This window comes from Oenanthe melanoleuca, chromosome 1 (genome assembly GCF_029582105.1).
Source record: "Oenanthe melanoleuca isolate GR-GAL-2019-014 chromosome 1, OMel1.0, whole genome shotgun sequence".
In the NCBI taxonomy this organism is placed as follows: domain Eukaryota; kingdom Metazoa; phylum Chordata; class Aves; order Passeriformes; family Muscicapidae; genus Oenanthe; species Oenanthe melanoleuca.
Window position 1 is genome coordinate 86,905,850 of NC_079333.1, and position 19,021 is coordinate 86,924,870.

Here is a 19,021-nt window from a genome sequence, read left to right on the forward strand (position 1 = left end):
ACAGAGAAGATGCACTTTAATATAAAGTGAGAGATGGAGCTGCTGCCTCTGGGTATAGAAAAACAAACTTCAGTTGAAGATGATGTAAATGTAAATGACTGAATATGAGCACGGGCACCAGGCATATTAAAAAAAATAAAAAGTTTATGGATTATACAGCATAACGCTGCCAGATTTTTTTATCTTGATAAACCATACTTGGCTATTTTCTAAAAGCCACATTCATTTCTTGTTAATTTTTCCTTGTTATCCTGGGTCTGCAGGACAGAATAATAGTGCCTACATGGATTTGTCATGTAAGGACTGGTTCCCCAAAATAAATTAAAGATGGGGGAAAATTTTCTTAAAGACCATCTTTCCCCCTTGAAACATCTTACAAGTACAATAACTTCTATATCATCAACTCATATAGCTTCAAATTTTCTTTTAAAATAGAAATGCTGTACACTTGCAAACAAAAGTACAATCTGTGGGTGTACTGGTGACATAACAACAGGCATCCACTGTATGTTTGCTCAAGTGACAGAGAGCATAGTGCTTGTCCATGGGAAATGCAGCTACTTCAAAATTCACAGACTCTTTCAAGAAAAAGCCACCAGGAATTAGCTGAAATTGTCAGAGCTGCCTCTAAACATGGCTTTTTGTTGGAGTTTGGTCCTCCCTGGTTACCCTAAGAACTTTCACAGGTTCCTGGTAGTAAAGTGAAAGCAGAGGATTACTTACAGGTACTTTCATTTTAAGCTCATCTCTGTTGAATCTGAACGCAATGTCCGAGAGAGCGCGATGGAAAAATCCTGTTGGGCGCAGAACGAGGACTAATTGCAGGTTTCCTGGGAAAGATGCCTGCAGAGCAAGTTCAGCCTGTTATTTTCTGTGTCTCAGCTCCAGAAGATATTTTTGAACAAGGAGAAGCCCCTAATATACCACAAACTAACTGTATCAAAGGCCTCCCATAATGGGGTGACCAATCATATTGTTGCATGGCTAGTACAAAGAGCTTCATTCAAAAGACATTCACTTGTCTTTGGGAACAGGGATCTATTCTCTTGGAATAAATTTTTTTTCAGGGCTGGCTTGTACTGCTCTTCAGCTAAGATTACAACCTACCCAAGGAGGCTAATGAACAAACAGCAGTGGCTTAGTATTTTTCAACAGCAAGACTTTCATGGTTACTTCATCTTCTCCTTAATATAAGGCGCCAAAGAAACCTCCACTATTGTGTGACAACCTAACAACAAATTTCTAATTTGTAGCAACCTTGACAGTTGGCTACACAATTTTTGCCACAGAGGATGAATTTCTCAGGCAGCAACTAAGAAATAAGCTTTAATTTGGCTGACAAAAATAAAAATCAAGCATAAAAATTCTCAGTTCTGTTTTTACTCATCAGCTCCCAACTAGCAATTTGATGGACCTTTCCCAGTTCTACAACAGATAGAGGGAAAGCAGAAGAGAGAAGAAACAAAAAAACCCCAGCATTAAATTATTAAAAATCCACCTCTGCTGTGGCAGAGATTTGCATATTTGGCATTTAGCCACTCTTGGAAACATTCTCCTCTATTCAGTATTTCCACTGTAGGAAGGCAGTGAAATTCACTAAAGAAATGATCATTATAATGATTAAGTATGCAATTTTCTTCATTATACTGTTGGAAATTATTTCACTTTTCTAGCAAACTGGTTTACCAGAGGGAATAAAAAAAGCCAACCAAAAATCCCCACTGACTGAAGGAGCTGTTATGCTATCCTCTGTTCCAAGCCTACTAGAACTATTGGTATTTGCAAGGTTGAAGAGTGATTTAATAATAATTTTGAGGTTTCCAAGGGTTCCAGGTACTTAGCATTAGAAATGAACAACTTTTAAAGGGAAAAGTAGTTTAACACTTTTCTGGAAAACTTCACAGAATATTTGGTACCCCAGATATTCAGTACACAACCAAGATTTCATTTGGCTAAGGAGCCTTAAAGGCTTGAGCTTCTCAGTCTGCCTCCACTTCAGTAACATCCAAATTTTCTAGAAAGGAGTCTGAGGGCTGGGAACAGAAACCAGGTAATTCTGAAGACCCTCACTAGCTCCTCCGATTTGCAATATAAAATTAATTTTAAAAGTACACTTAAGTATTACACTTAAAGTTCATTTAAAAGTACAGTCTGTGAATTTACTAACCCACAGTTATCAGAGGAAAAATTTTTCATAGAATATTTCTGACTGTATTCAGAAGAAAAAGAAAAGATTATGCTTTTTTTTACTATTTTTTCTGAATTACCATACAAAGTAAACCCACAAATTTATTTAAGAGACATTTAAACAACAGACAAAAAAATTCTTTAATTAAATTTCCTGGATAAGCATTTTAAAACAACAGCTGAATTTACTTCTCTCATTCAACAGACATGTCAATTTATTTTGTGCCTGTAACAGCAGTACTCAGTCCGACTGAGCAGTTACTTTTTACCTTTAACTTCCAAAATCCAAAGTTTATTCAGTGGCAACACAAATACTTCAGCATAAAAATAATAAAAGAGATACCTTGTTTTTTTCAAAATGTGTTATCTAAAAGATATCTCCTTGTGAGACATCCACCCCACCACGTGAAGTCCAGATCCACTGGCTATGGCAGCCAATATCTGCAATCCATTCAGCCTTGGAGAGCTGGGAAATGTCCTGGACAGGGTGCTAGATAACCTCATCTAGGCTCCCTTTCCCCAGAATTGTTGGGCCAGATGGTCTTTCAAGGTCCCTCCCAACCCAGTTTGTGATTTTATAACGTTTAGGCTATTACTAAAGCAAACAGCAGTACTCAAATGCCATCTAACAGTAAATTTTTCTGGACTGTATATTAGTTCTTATGACATAGTTTAATTGCATGATGAAATTAAGTATGGTGTTCAAGTCAATGAGAACAGAGAATATGCATTACAATTATTTTCTGTCTCAATGTGTCAACCCAAAATTATGCTGTTGAACTCAACACAGTCTTGTGTCACTTGAATTCCCATTCAAAACCTGTCAGAAATTTCCTTTCTCTCTGAACAAAAGCTCAAATTCTAGATTACTTTGACTTTGTCTACAGCATAAACTTGTCTCCACTAGTCTGTCTGTATTTGGTTTTTTCCTTCCAAAAAACCCCATATCTTAAAAAATGATTCCTCTTTCCCTTGTGGTGGCTAAGAGTCAAATCTGCAAATTGATTTTTGTGAAACAAGAAAGGGAAGTTGTGCTACAGTAAACAATATTGGACTTTTTCCAGCTGTTACAGGTTATCAAAGGTTGTATCTACACTGCTAAAATACTACTATTTTTCCTAACATTTTTTTGCTAAAGCCCTGGTGGCTTGCAGAGACAATACTGTGATGTAAGGGATATTCTGTAGATGCCTGTGAACTTCATTGACAAGTCAACTTCACCCTGGACACTGGAACAAAACAAAAATTCTCTGTTCCAGCAGAGTCCAGCAGTGCATTTGTTTGAAGCCATTGTATGCTAACCAGACAACAAACAATGACTTCTCAATAATGCTTTGCTAAATATTAAGCACCAAAAAATATTCATGTTATGTTTAGCAGTGCTATCAAATAAAGTGCCTTCAAGGACTGTTTCATTGAAGTCAATGAACTTTACTCAGACTTGTTGAAGGGTTTCTATGTTCAAAAACTGGGTTGTTTTTCCCCCTAAAGTTTCTTTCTTTACTAGATTAATTAATATTAACAGTTTCCCTAACATTTGTCTCAAATATTGCATTTATCTGATTTAATGCCAATGTAAAAGAGACTAGGGGTTATGTTTTTCATATTCTCTGCAAAAATTAGGAGAGCCCAGCCCATATATTCATTCATCTCACTTGCACTTGTTTGATGCTTCATGACAGTCATGGGATTAGTTTTGTACCTACTCATCTCCTTCACTTTCTCATCCAGTCAGGTCAGTGCCAATTCCAAAGAGAAGATGATGTGGATGTGCACACTGTTATCAGCTTTAAATGAAACCTGACCAAACCAGGAATTTGTATACAGCACAACCCCAGGATCAAAGTGTTCCAATACACTGAGATCTTTGTGGTCCTACAAGTATCCTGAACCTAGAATATGGGGAAGAACCTTTCCTGGCTGGACAAAATAAGGAACAATCTTAAATTCTCCCAAAAACCAGTTAATAATTTCTCAGGAGCAGGTTAACCTGCCTGCTTTGAGGCATCTGCTTCTCAGAGATGGGGAGCCTTTCACTGCATGCCCCAGTTTTCTGGAAAGGGGAAAATGCACAGACTGAACCCAGTTGAGTTCTGGGCAAAATGTAAAATCAAATTACCATATAATCACAGAATGGATTGGATTGAAAAGGACCTTAAAGATCACTTATATCCAAACCCAACCCCCCTCCCCCCAGGGCAGGAACACTTTCCACTAGACTACATTGCTCAGGTCCTCATCCAGCCTTTCTTTGAACACTTCCAGGGTTGAGACGTCCTCAGCTTCTCTGGGCAGCCTGTTCCAGTGCCCCACTAAAGCACTAAGTAGATAATTTCTTCCTAACATGTAATGTGAGTCTCTCCTCATTCAGTTTAAAACACCTCCCCCTCATCCTATCTACTCACTATCTGACTGTGTAAAGTCACTGTCCCTCTATTTTATAAGCCCCCTTTAAATAGCAGAAGGCTGCAGTGAGGTCTGGCCCAGAGCTTTCTTCTCTTCTGAGCAACCTCAGTTCTCTCAGCCTGTTCTCACAGGAGAGATGCTCCACACATCTGATCACCTTTGTGGCCTCCTCTGGACCACATGTCAGTTGGAAATAATCCTAACTATCATTTTTCCTCACAGAAATTACTGACAGAGAGGCAGCATGTACCACCAGTACTGACCCTGAAGTTAAGCCAGCTTGCAGAAATACTGTTACCACGTGAGCCATCCAAGAGCTAGTGCTTGACTTGGTTTTAGTAGTTCTGTCTCAAAATATTTGGAAGAACACTAATTTCCATTTTATGAACAGCTTCAAAATACCCACATTACCAAATTCTGGTGGTGTTTTTCCTTCTGCATTTACTAGTATGCCATAGGCCACAGAGCACTTCTTTCCAAAGTACTTCTGTATATAAAGGGCCTAGTAAGTACTTGCTTACCTATTTTTTTAAGACTTTTAGAATGGCTAGAATGAACAAGTGCCTTACACATAATTTTTGTCACAAAAGAATCTGGAATTAAATCAGTCCTAAAAACCAGGAGCTTGAAATCTAGTTTTAAAAATATAGAACTGTTTTGCATTAGATCTCCTTAATGCTTGTGACATTATGATCCTGCTTTCTGAGTTTAAGTGACTCACTTCTCTGTTTTTACATACTAAACAAATACATAAAAGAAAGAAAAATGGCTCACTACACAAGGATAACTGCAAAAGTGCCTGCATGTGTAGTAGTCTCAAAACATCCAAAGCAGTCAGACAAAACCATACTGATCTCAAAATAAACTTACTCATTTATCATTTTCTGTACTCATTCATAATAAGAGCCACAAAATTAATACAAATACTGTTCCAGCTTCATTATACTGCCAAGTTCTAGTCTGAAATCCAAGTAAAATGAGAAACATGACCAGGGCTGAAAGAAGAGCAGTATTTTCAAACTTAAGCCATACAAAGTGTGAGGTGTCATTATACTTTTCAGGACATGATGCAAAGAGCTAACTAGAAACTGAGCTAATGGGAAATACCTATCCCATGTAAATATAAAATAGTGCCTTTCATGGGGCACCACCTATAAAACATATCTTTTTTACATCAAGAACTCACTAAGACACTTAACATCTCTACAAACAAGGCCAAAGAACTCAAAGCTGGATTGTTGCAATTCAGTGTTTCTCACCTTGGATATCAAACCACTAAGATTCCAGATGGTCCTGGCCCTCTTCAAAGAAAATTTCTTCAAAGAAATTAATGGGATAAGCTGCTGTTGCAGTGAAGACTGCATTTTGATTTATGAACAGCTTAGAAAAGCAGTGCTCTGAACAAGGCAGTCCAAAAAAAGAAGAAATCTGCACACAGTGCATCCTTAGTTAGCAAATCACAAAGCGAACTTCTTCTCCAGGAGGCTGAACAAAACCCATTGACACTTGGCACATTTAAAAAGGGCTGCAAAGTTTTGTAACTGGGTGAAAATTCCTCACTATCACTCTGAAACAACCTCCATCCTAGCTGCTTACTCAAGAGCAGTGGCCCACAGGTATGTTATTCCTGACACACCAAGGAGTTTATTTTCCCTGGACCATCAACATGAGGTTGATTGGTGGCTATGGTAAAACTTTTAATGATGTTGAATGCAGCTTTTTTTTGTCTAAAAGAGTGAGTTCACACTGCAGCCTTTCCCTCTAGGTGGAGGAAGACAATGATGACAAGAGACAAGAGACTAATACAATGTAATGACATAGACTTCATTTTTTAAAGAAAATACACTGGAACTGTGAAGAGAGCAATGCCTTGCTCCTACAACTGTGGATTGAATATTGCTTGTTTGGGTATGATAACATTAAGAGAGAAAAGAAAACAAAAACAAAAACAAAACAAAAACAAACAAAAAAAAAAAAAAAAAAAGAAGAAAAAAATTAAAAAGAGAAAAAAAAGAGCCATTTTTATCTAGATGGAAAGTACAAGTGGATCAATTTGTCTGGCATTTGTCATTCACCCAACTTCAACTGGGACAAAGGAGCTGCTTTACCAGGCAACATGACTGCTTCTCCTTGCAGTCTCTCCTTGCAGTCTCCATGAGACTACACAACTGCCCAGCCCCAGGAGTTAAAAGGTTCTGCAAGGTCTTGCATGTCTCTTTATATCCTGAATACTGTGTTTAACTGAAAACAGGACATTCTAACACAAATTTAGAAGAATTGCTGCAGGTGACACTGCAAAAAGTTGAAAAAATTTTGTATCTTCAAACAACAATGTAATAAAACTGAACAATTTAAAACTACTAACTCCAGTATTTTTCTTGTAAGAACTTTCAAATTCTACTGTCTCTCTAACAACATGACAACTTGCTATCAAGACTTCACACTTAACATGAAACTTGGCTCTTGGAATCTCTACCAGAACTTCACCTCTCAGCCTGACTATCCCAGATTCTTCCTAGGCTAATAACTTCATTTCAGCTAAATCAGGTAAAAAACAAAAAGAATAATGTTGTGTGCAACAACTTCTGTAAGCCACAGAGTCTGCAAGTCTTGCTCTTGCTAATACCAACATGGGTATTGGTATTGGCTGCCTGCCCATTGTAACTTCACCAAGTAGAATAAAACAACAGCAAAGTCTGAATGCTGGGCATGCTCTTGCCACAATCTCTGTCACATCCCAGGAAAAGAAGGGCCATATTTCAGCCCAAGCCTTTGGCTTTGCTCTCAGTCCCACTGCACTGCATGTGCTGCAGCAGCAGCCACTGACCTGCCACTGTCTGCAAAAATAGGTTAACCTCATCTCCAGAGTCCTGACTACAACAACACTTAAGTATCAGCATGAAATACAGATTCAGCTCTTCATTGCTCATTTTCTGCCCCAGGGAAAAAAAGTAGCCCTAACAACAAAGGAGGAAAATGAAGCTTAGAAATTTTTAATAATATATTTTCCACAATAATTTCAGCCTGAAACAAAACATTTTGCTAGTTTTGTTTCAAAACATACTTCCAATACCCACTAGTACAAACCAAATGTGTATGAAAAGTCTTGAAAATAACAAGAAATAATAGTAAGAAATACATGCCAGAATGAATTTCTGTTTAACAGCTGCTCAGTGCCTACAAATACAGGTCCTACAGTTGCCAGGGTATTAGTGATGGGCAGATGCTCCAGCCAGGATATTCCTGTTGGGCAGTGCTCCAGCCACAGCACCCTATGCTGCCATTTCTGATTTCATAAATCAAGAAGGTCAACTCCCTCAGGATAATTAGAGAAAAAACAGGAAAGATGGCAGAAATGACAACGAATAAACTGACAGCCAAAACTCTCTTACTCTCTTCTCAAATAACATGATACCGCTCTCCACAGGAATAAGCCTTAGCAATAGAAAAAAAAAAAAAAAAAAAAAAAAAAAAAAAAAAAAAAAAAAAGGCACTGAACAGGGGCTTTTTACAAGAGTAGGTGGTGACCGGACAAGGGGGAATGGCTTCAAATTGAAAGAAGGTAGGTTTAGATAAGACATCAGGAAGAAATTCTTTACTGTGGGGCTAGTAAGGCACTAGAACAGGTTACTCAGAGAAGCTGGGAATTTCCTGTCCCTGGAAGTGTTCAAGGCCAGGCTTAGGTGGGGCTTTGAGCCACCTTGTCTAGTGAAAGGTGTCCCTTTCAGAGGGGGCTGGAACTAGATGATCTTTAAGGTCCCTTCCTATCCAAACCATTCTGTGATTGAAAGTGCCAGAGCTATCAGCCTTTCAGACATCAAGTACAGGATAGCCCAAATAACACTGAGATGCTTCATTAACCACCAAAAGACAATTCTGACTGTTAGGAAAACCAAACAAGTGGAAGTCTCAAGTTAACTCTGAGTCATTCAAAAGAAATCTCTGCCTATCAGTAGTACAATTCAAAACATAGTTGCTGTTCAACAAGAGAGGAAAATATGAAAAATCATGCCTTTAACAGATTAGATGTCAGCTAAGAAACATGATTCTTCTTTCAGAAAAGCTGAAAAAAGCAAAATAACCCATCAGCAGCAGTACTGCAAGTGTTCAGTGCTCCTGCACATAACACTCTTCTCTGGGCAAATCCCTTAGGCACCAACACCATCATGGCAGTGACAGATCCCTTATAATGGGGAATAGCTGCTCAGTTCTGTTCACTGTGCTTCAAAGCAAAGTCACAGCCACTGGAGGAACGTTACCATAAATGTTATCATGGCTAAAAGCAACCTGTCTGTAGCTGCTCCCTAGCCCTTACAACCCCAATAATCTGTGCAACTCTTCTCTGTCCTTGAACAGAAACTACAGCACTGACTTTTGAAGGAGATCTCAAATCTCCAGATAGAGTCCATTTCCTTCAATCATCCTAATTATGCTGCTCTCAGTTTTCACTAATGGAATCTGCTCCATGCTGCATGTCAAAATTTCAAGATGAGCTGCAAAAGTAAATTTTGCTGATACTCCAATGTATTTTCAATCTCTTAACATTCCTACCATAATTATTGTGTAAAAAATTGTATCATGGGAATATTATATCATTATATATTCATTCCCAAAACATCATATAGTGGGAGTAATATACTACCTTTAAAAATCTATTACTTTAAAGTAATGAACTACCTTTAACTTATAATAAACAAAAAAAATCTTTGGCCATAATCAGGCCACATTAAAGTGACATTTACTGTTTCGATTTGAGTTTTATCTTACAGAGTCAAATTTTTTCAGCCATTAAAAATTAAAAGATAGTTACAGCTTTTTTTTTTTTTTTTTTTCTGGAAGGACTAGACACAACAATTCAAGCAAGGATAACAAGGAAGAATAAAAAGGCAACCAACCATGAACCAATCAACACTAAAAAAACCCATGTAAACCAGCAGTAGAATAAGCACATGATAAACATGAATCTGTAAAAAAAAAAAAAAAAAAAAAAAAAAAAAGCTTCTAATAAGCTTCTTTTTCTGATTAAAAAATATTAATTGAAAGGGAGACTGGGAAAGTTAAGAGCATGTACTGTTGATTGACCACAGAAGGCACATAAGATTTTCTTGCTTATACATGTAATCCTTGTTTTAAATCAAACATCACAAGACCAGCTTTTCCATGTGAAATCCTTTCACAAGTGGTAAACTCAAACAAGAGCCTCACCCTCATTTCTTTATAAAAGGGAAACTCACTTGAATAGTGAAAAGTGGACCCAAACTCTGGGACCCATGGGATGTCCCTGCAAATATGAGCTCCCACTTGGGAGGGCTGCATGCTCACACTCACACACACTCTCTCTCTCCAAGTGCATACTTTGGAAGGTATCCTGAGCTGCAGACTGCATTAAAAGCTCATCACAGACACACGATGCTCTGTCTGGGATACAAAACACCTACTGGATACCTTCTGTATCATCTATTAACTGACATATTGTAGAAGAGAAAAAAAAATTATGCTTTTCCACTCATTAGAGGAAGATTCAACAAGATTCAAGACAGAAGAATCGTTCTAAGGAGTAATTTAAGGCAGTACTCACTGCTATCCGCAGTATGGAGGCTTTCACAGAGGTCCATTTGTCCTGCCTGCGGTCTATGACGAGAATAAATCCAATTCCAGCATCTCGTAAACTAAGTTTGGAGAAGAAGAAAACAGGAAAGTTTAGTTAAAATTCTGGGTCCCTCACAAAGAAAAGCAGTTAAAAATAGTAAAAACAAAGAAAAAAAAAGAAAAATTAGCTCGACCTTTTTGTGCAGAATTTTCTTCATATAAATATCTTAAATAAAGATACATTATACACCATTGCAAAGATGCAGCAGTCCCATAGTGTTTCACAGAGTTTCAAAATGTATTCAAATAATGAGTTCTTCTTTTCCACAAAAGATGATATTTACATTTCTGGCATAGGAACTATTTCAGAAGAAAATAAGACCAATTGATTCCCCACTGTTTGGTGCTGATATAATCCCTTCCTCATGATGTTGTCAGTATAATTTCAGGATCAAAATAAAGTTGTTTTCCTTTTGCATCTGCTTTTAACCTTCTGTCTGTCTTCTTCCTCACTGATACTTAAAACTCCTTAAAAACACAGATCCTTCTGCTCATTCCATGATATTGCTCCAAGCATCTGGAATTGTCGTATGTCTCCAGGTTGCAAACTTCTTCCTAGGTGCATTTTCACATTCACTGGAACAAAAAAACCCTATGGCATTTAAGCTCCTCAAGCCAGGGAGAACAAGCAGCTCAGAGGCACTTCCCTGGAATGGAAACATCTGTGAGAGAGATTCTGCTCAAATCCTGGTGCACGGGTGACCTTTCTCTTGTGCCTGTGCTCAGCTGCATGTGCTACCGAGCCCTGACCAAGGGATGTGCTCCTGTTTTGTAATTCCCCATCTAAGCCAATTGTGCAATGCCAGCAGCAGCCCCTGCCAGCCAATCGCAATCAAATGGAAACAGCAGGCAAACACAAGGCAGCCAGGCTCAGAGTCATTGTTTTCTCATACATTTGCTCCTTTTCCAGTATATGTGCCGTATTTTTACTCCTGATATTTTACTGCAAGGCCTGCTGTGGCACTGTGTGACCTTTAGAAATAATGTGCATCAATTTGTTACAGCAATATCTTAAAAGAAAAAGTAAAAATCAACACAACAGAGTGTTAGGATCCTTTATTCAAGATTGCTGAATCATGGAAACACCAGCTTCTCTTTATAAGATTATGTTAGTAGCACAATGATAAGAGGATGTTTAGGGGGATGAAGAACATAGGCACCCAGATGTGTCATCTTAAGCTAGTCTTCAAAATTACAAATTTAAGCAGGACCCACAGTTTATTCTCTCTCTTTTACAAAATGCAGTATTTACACAAAATGCACATTTACAGACATCCTATTTATTTCTAATGCAAAGGAACCCTTGCTCTCTTTCAGAAGAAGCTAATCAGTCCTTTTAGCACAGCAGAATATTAGAAGAGATCCTCACTGCCCACATTCAGTGCACGTTACTTAACTCTTGCCTCTGGGTTAGGACAACACTGGTAAACAACATCTGAGCCTTGTAAGCCTGACAACCCTTGCAGACAAGCAGGGCTTTATATTAGCAAAATGCTTCCCACTACAGCAAATTTCCATGATTTACTAAAGTTTCCCCTCTTCTTTTTCCTTATTTAAAGGGAAAGAGATCCAGACTGATTTTAGCCTTTGCCCGTTCCCCCTTTAAAGTTCTCACAATCTTAACCTTTAGTGACTGAGAAAAATGAAATTATAATAGCAACCATGAACCACAATAATCAGATGGCAAAACAAACTCCTTGGGTACACAGTCTTGATGTGGATGAATGGAGTCAAAAAGGTGCTACAGCTGTCCCCACAGGAGTCAGTGTGGATTCTGGAGTGTATCAGGACTCATAAAGAGCAATTTTCCCTGCTCAGTAGAAGTTCTCAGGAGCCCTGAAATCCCTCCATACTTCCTCAGAGGAAGCATAATCTCAGAGTACCTAAATGCAACATCTGTATAATATTTCAAGAAACTACTGATATTTCAGTGCAATACGAATAAAATTAAAGCCTCTGAAAGAGCATCAAAAGGATTTCTCTCTAGGAGCACACAAAAATACAGGCTCAGCTGGGATCCCAGAAATTATCTATGGAAGCTCCACAAAGTTAATCACCTGCCTCAACACCTGACAATAAGCAGAGCTTAATATCATTATCCTAGAAAAATAAAAAGACAAGGCTTACTTAAGCGGTAGAATTAACAAAGAAAAGCACATCTCTAAGATAGCCCAAAAGATGTCTTCAGCCAACCTTCTTTTTCCACTGGATCAAACAGAAGGATAAAAAATGTTGTGTGCTTGCATGAATCAGCAAGCTCAGACATAAAATCCAGGATTCCCCACTGCTGCCTAGAAGAGACACGGTGGCAAAGCCTTGAGCATCTGACTTCAAACTGTTAACACTCCATTAATATAGACCTGTGGGAAAAAAAAAATCAAATGTCCTGTTCCAAATCAATCAGGGTGGGAAAAGTATTTGTTATCTTGACAACAGTGCCTTGTTGCAAAGGCCTGGCTCTGGAGTCTGGGATCCAGCTCCAGCAAATCACAAGCAGGAAGCAACAAACCAAACTAAGACATTGTGTACAACAAAGTTGAGAACATTACAAAGAGAACAAAGTCATGTATTCAAGAAAAATAAATATTGAAAACAGGTCTGTTTGCCAAGGTACCCTTGCTCCACTGACCTCTCCTCGCTGCCAGACACGCACTTGCATTTGGATTGCAAGACACCTTGCAATACCCTCCTCTCTTCTAGGGCAGAGGGTGACTGATGCTTTGGAAACAAGCACATGCTCAATTTTCCTTTGGCTCCTGATTTAACTGAGTGCCAGCTGTCCCTTTTTCCCTCAGCCATATCCATAACATTTCATCCCGGTACTGGTTTTCCCCGACCCCTCCAAGTGCTGCAGAGGAATGCATTTTGTTTTGTGCTGTGTCTCAGCAGAAGCATGTTCTCATGGGCACAGTTCATCAAAAGCTCATTCCCTGCCTTGTCCAGCTGCACTGTATTCATCAACTTAGCTCACATCTTCTCATGCCTCTGCATCACTCTCCAATAAACTTGTCTCCAACACTGACTTTGTCTCTCCTGTTCATCAGTCCTTGTCTCAAGAACAGTTTAAAAAGTTTTTTGTTTTCTTTTAAATTAATTTTAGACTGTCAGGATGAATGGCATCAGTTCTCACCCTTCCTGAATATCCCAGTCCCTTCATCCTCCAGCTGTAGGCTATGTGCCACCCCATCTCCCAGGATCTCCTCTTGGGTGGACACTTGCTCAGCTGTGGAGCCCAGCAGCTTGTCTGCACTGCCTGCTGGTCAGGAGGGGCCCTCACATCCCCTGCCACAGCCTTCCTGCTCTCAGCCCTGCCAGCACACCTGCTCCAGAGCAGCTCATCCTGTGACCACAGAGCAGCTCCTGCTCAGCCCAGGATGAACAGGACATTTTTGGCAACAGTTACTTCAGTAGTTACTTGAGCATCTGTGGCCTGGATTTACGCAGATTTTTCTCAAGGTACTTTTTTGACACAAAAGCCATCATTCTTCTGAGTGTCAAGTCTGAGTCCTTGAACAAAGGAAGTGGACACTTGAGCTTCTCAAACAATTGTTTCAGTGTTTGAAGAGCATGGTGGGTTTGTTCCCTGGCATCTTAGGAACCACTCAGCTATTTTGGCTGCATTTACACCATAAAATCAGATGGCATGTCACAAATGGACAGTAAATTTGGCAGAGTTGTAAACTACTAGAAAATTACCCTTACAGTGAGAAATATTAGAAAACCTTAGCAGAAGCACCTGTCTATTCAGGCTTCTTAACATTTCCCATATGACTTTGTTGTCTTTATGTATTGACTTGTATCCGGTGTACTTTCTGAAACATAATTTATATAAGCTTTTAATTCAAATTTAGTATTTCCTTCCTTTGTTTCTCTCCTAATACATGCACAAAAAACTCCCCAGGACAAAAGAAAATATCCAAACCATCACGGGATAAGCACTGTTCTTCTGTTTATTCACCAGAACAAAGAACAGAACATTTTTAGTAAGGCAGGGAACCATCCCTGCTTCTGCAGGAAATGTGTGCAGCAAACTCACAAAGGGCAGGTTAGAAAGGTAGAAAGTGGAGGGAGAGGAGGAGGGCCACAGAGGACAGGAGAAAATGCAGCAGAGGATAGACTTTCTGCTCAGACCCCTCCCCCTGTCTTGGGGAGCCAGTGCAAAAACATCAGGAGCAGGTGACACTGAGGCTGAAATACCTGCCCAACAAGCAGTCAGTTTGCCATGTAGACTGGAGAACAGGAACTGAATTTTCCACTTAGTGACTCCTCAGCTTTAGATTATGGGGACATCTCCTCTTTGTCTTGTGTTCAAGACTTATTAGCTCATGCACTTGGGGGAAAGGGTGGGAAAGCTTGTAGTGCATAGAACTGTGGAAAGAAACTTCCCTCTGGGGTATGTGGAAGCAATTACATAAACATCCTCTGAAAGATCCTTGCATTTCTCCAAGGTATGGGTGGTGACAACTGCTACACAAATCATTTCCTATTGCATCTACACTGCTGTAGGAAAGCAGTTAGGATATATTGATCTCTGCTACCAATGAAACAAAGCAAATCTTTGGGTTCATCCCAGAGACCTGAAACCTTTGCATATTTGAAATTCTGTAGAGCATTTTAGGTTACATAAGTCCACTTGTTTACAACTGAATTTCAGTCTTAGAGCTTTATTATTAAACAGTTGGCCTACATTACAGTCAGGACTGTTCCCTACCTCAACTACCTCGGCATACAAATGGACTAGAAATTCTTGCTCTCAAGGGCTGAACAGCTATTTCCATAGTAGAAATAGAATTTGTATATACAGCAACATGCCATGAAGAACTACTGCATTGAACAGGGCACCAAGGCAATGTCTGCAGCAATGTCTGTATCATAAGCAGAACCCTGGTGCCACCCCATCTCAGACCCTCCTCATCCTCAGCACAGTGACACACACACACTGCTTCAGGAGATGTGAGGTCTGGGGCACCTCACAAATCCTCATCTTTTCTGGTATACAACTGCAAACCTATGTAAGGAGGACTTGGAATTGGCTCACCCACTCATCATTGGTCACTCAGCTTAGGAACAGACCATTGGAAATCAGACACATAATGAGCAAGGCTGCTCTTTCCCAGGAGAAACTTTGCATTCTACATTTGCAGAGACAAGACAGTTCAACTGACTGAACCTGAGCCACCTCAAAAGCTCCTTCTCCACCTTTCCTGTTGCTGCTAGGAATGATTTCTTGGGGGGTGAAGGGGAGACAAGAATTCTTTCTTAATCATCAGTGTTTCACACATTAAGGAAATGAAACCACAAAGGCCCCAGCAATTAATGGAAGCAGAGAAGAGCCACCTCCTTAGTTGCCTTTATAAGTTCTAGTCAAATAAAATAGTGAAGAATGTGATATTAATGGCATTAACAAATCTAGATAAAAATCTCCAGTACAGCAACTAGGAAAGGAAAAAAAAAATCAGCTAAGCCCTGTGGTGATGTTTCACATTACCAGTTTTATGCTGGTTTGCCAGCAAGGAAAAGGGCAGTAACAATTCACCTGGCATAGCCTTGCTGCACATTTCCTCTCCTCCTATCCCTTATGTAGGGTAACCCAGACTACTTCAATTTGATCATGTCCTAGAGGATGCAGTGTTTCCTAGAGCAGAAGGATTTAGTGGGTTATGAACTTGACACACACACAAAAAAAAAATTCAGCTGTAACATTATACAAAATGTAGTACCCAGCCACTAAACAGTAATTAGATCTAGAGCAGTTTCACTTTCTTACAATTATTGATTGTTTGTTATTGAAAATCTCACTTTGTTTCAGAACTTGCCAATTCATCCACTTCATTTCAAAAGAAGTCCACTTGCTGAGTATTTTAAAAAAGATACAAGAAATATTATATTTGGCATGTACCCTCAATTTTAAAATGCTTAAAAGCTGCTTAATAATTTTAAAATATATTGTACTTATTTGGTCTTTAAGTATTTTTATCTTATGACAGTTTCTTTCTCAGAATCCAAAGTAAAACTAAAAGGACTTAACATTTTAAGCTACCATTTCTAAGAAAAAGAAAGCAGACTTGTGCTTTCTTGAGTAAATGATGAAAATAAACAAAAGCTCCAGTTTGAAGGCCTCAGATATTGCAGGCTTTTATAGCCCAAAGTACCCAGCCTCACTGCAGAAGGTCCCTGATTAAAACAATTTAGAGATAGCAGAAACCAAAAGAGAACTATAAACCAGACACATGAGCTCTGACACTGAATTTCCTCCTTTCAATTACAAAGTGACTGTAGGTTTTACCACTGTATCTAAGCTGAATACTGCTTTGAAATGCTGCTAATATTTCAGACCTTGCTTAATGAGTTTTCTAAAAACTTGCGCTAAAATTAGTACTTAAGAGCATTTAACTGAAGAATAGCCTGGCAAATGAAAGAAGTTATAATCCTTCAGAATGTGTTACACAAGTATAAATTTATAAAGTTACATAATGTTACAAATTATATTCTTGCAATTTATCATTTTTTATAGTCCTGAAATTATATCACATGTAATCATAAAGTAATTACAACCCTAAGACAAGTTGTAAGTGTTCTCATAGATGGACAGTAATACCTTCCCATTAACTACTTCCCATTAACCACTTGCTCTAAATTAGAAAACTTTAGAATTATATTTTCTATTTTTAAAACAGAAAATTTGAGACGTGCATTGTAATTGAGATATCAGTGGCAAAGAAACCATCTGCCAAGAAAATAAATAGAATGAAAATGTATTTCCAAAAGATAGCTGTGTGTTGCTGTCATGAAATTCAGTCACTTAGACAGAAAATAGCAGTTTAGTACCAAGTTCTGCCACAGATGTAGATGTATGACTGAGTCAAGTATACTGAACAAATCTGAGATCAGAATTGTCCCTAACAAAGACAGCATTTATGAACACCCATATGAAGCTCTTTGGCTATCTAGCAGACCTCCTGAGCCCCTAAGGCAAACTGGAATGACATTTTGGCTCCCACTCAAATAGTGGGCCTGACATCTTGTGGTGATACTCACTTGTGACAGCTCAGATTCCTACAAGAATCACTTTCAGCTGAGGGGTGTAACTAGTCTATCAGTAATCAGCTCCTATTCCAGCAATATTTATGAGACAAAACAGATATTACAGGTGCACTCTATTTATGGTACATGGCACTGCATATGGGGCAAAAATAGGAACACAGTGATTAACAGCTTCATACATTAATTTCTCATTTCAGACAGAATTAATATCGTTTTTGCTATAGTTTTTGTAACCTCTATCTCTAAGAAGTCAGCTAGTGCAGAAGTGCTGGAAGGACATATCCATCTCTTCTATCTCATTGAAAAATCATCCAAAGCAGACCCAAGGACCAGGCTCACCTCAAACCTCCTGATGTGCCAAATTGAAAGCTGGTGCCTGCAGGTGTGGAAGTCACTGCACTGCACCTATCTCTCCATATCCTCATCTCTGGAGTCAGGGGAAAAGGGGAAAACTTTGCCATCTGCTTCTTACTGTGTTTAACCAGTGTACTGTGCTTCAACACAAAAGCAGGCTCTTGATGTAGAAAAATTTGTTCTATTTGATTACTGAGCTCTGTCATAGTCAGCTCAATGAGCTGTAACTGTGGAAGGCAAAACTTACCCAGCTCAAATTAAGGCTGGCCACTGTTCATGAGGAAATATAGGAAAGAGAAGGAATTCCAGTAGACAAATTTAAAATAAGACAGCCAGAAGTGCTGTTATACAAGGGCAGCCTCTAGTGGTCTGTCTAAAATCACTGAATGCCAAGTAAAAATTTTTATCTTTTAAGCTCTTTGCACTAAGAGCTGCATTTCACCCAACACAGCTGATACTGTGACCCTCCAAAGCAGCAGCACAACCTGCAAGCAAGGAGGCACCATTTTTTATTGATTCTTATGCTTCAAATCTGATTTTGAAAATAAAAACCTTTTCCCTTCCCTCCATCCCCCCAAAAAAACAATATGCATACTATTCTACAACCTAATTAATTCTATTCTGAAATTCTGTGAACAGATATATTTTTAAATTCACATTTAAAAACTCAAAGCATTTAAACCATCTCTTTTTTTTTTTTTTTTTTTTTTTTTTTTTTTTTTTTTTTTTTGATAGTTACTGCCTTCCCTTCACAGAAACAGATGAAGCTGCACAGGAAATTAAGAAAATCTGAGCTCCTCTGTTAGAGCTGAACCTGTTAAAGCTTCATCATTAGACAAGGCTCAGATAAGAAATTTGATGTATTTCCCTGCCCCAACTATGCACTTTTATTTTTTTCTTATTTCTCCACATTCCAGCTAACTCTCCCTAACTCTTATCCAGGGTACCATTGATGAAAACTTTCTCTATTTCCTTTCCTATTATGCTTACTTTTGGTCTCAGCTGTTATTAGTTCATGCCCCAGGCACATCTGAAAACACACTGTATTGCAATTTTCTCAGGACTGGGTAACCATAAGATAACCAAAATTGCATTTTAGGATCTCTCAGCAAGCAGGTGAAGAAGAATTTAGAAGAATGTTGGGTTGTGAGGTGGCATCAGTAAAAAAAAACATCATAGCAAGCGGTTAAAATTTGCTCATGAAGCAGAAGAGATGAGCAGAATCATGAGCCTGGCAGAGTGACACCATGAAAATAAATGCCTCTTGCCACTTATAAGCATAGGCAAGAAAAATTACACATGATGTTGTGTCAGTGACAGGAGATCTTAAAAGCCAGATAAACAGGAGAAAATATAATGAGAACAATTTCAAAGAGCTTTG

General features: G+C 38.7%; 1 protein-coding gene across 15 annotated transcripts in view; it reads right to left on the reverse strand.

Annotated features, from left to right (window-relative positions):
* The window catches only part of MCF2L (MCF.2 cell line derived transforming sequence like), a 148,186-nt gene that overhangs the window by 29,093 nt on the left and 100,072 nt on the right, over nt 1-19,021 (reverse strand). For 11 of the 15 annotated variants that reach the window (XM_056500544.1, XM_056500121.1, XM_056500464.1 and 8 more), the window contains 2 exons: nt 10,172-10,262; nt 724-843 (listed from right to left, as the gene is read on the reverse strand). In XM_056500544.1, the coding sequence (XP_056356519.1) occupies nt 724-843; nt 10,172-10,262 (211 nt within the window). Of the gene's footprint in view, nt 1-723; nt 844-10,171; nt 10,263-10,376; nt 10,978-12,369; nt 12,581-19,021 lie in introns of those variants that run through there. The other 4 variants (XM_056500877.1, XM_056500959.1, XM_056501101.1 and 1 more) reach the window with 4 other exon arrangements.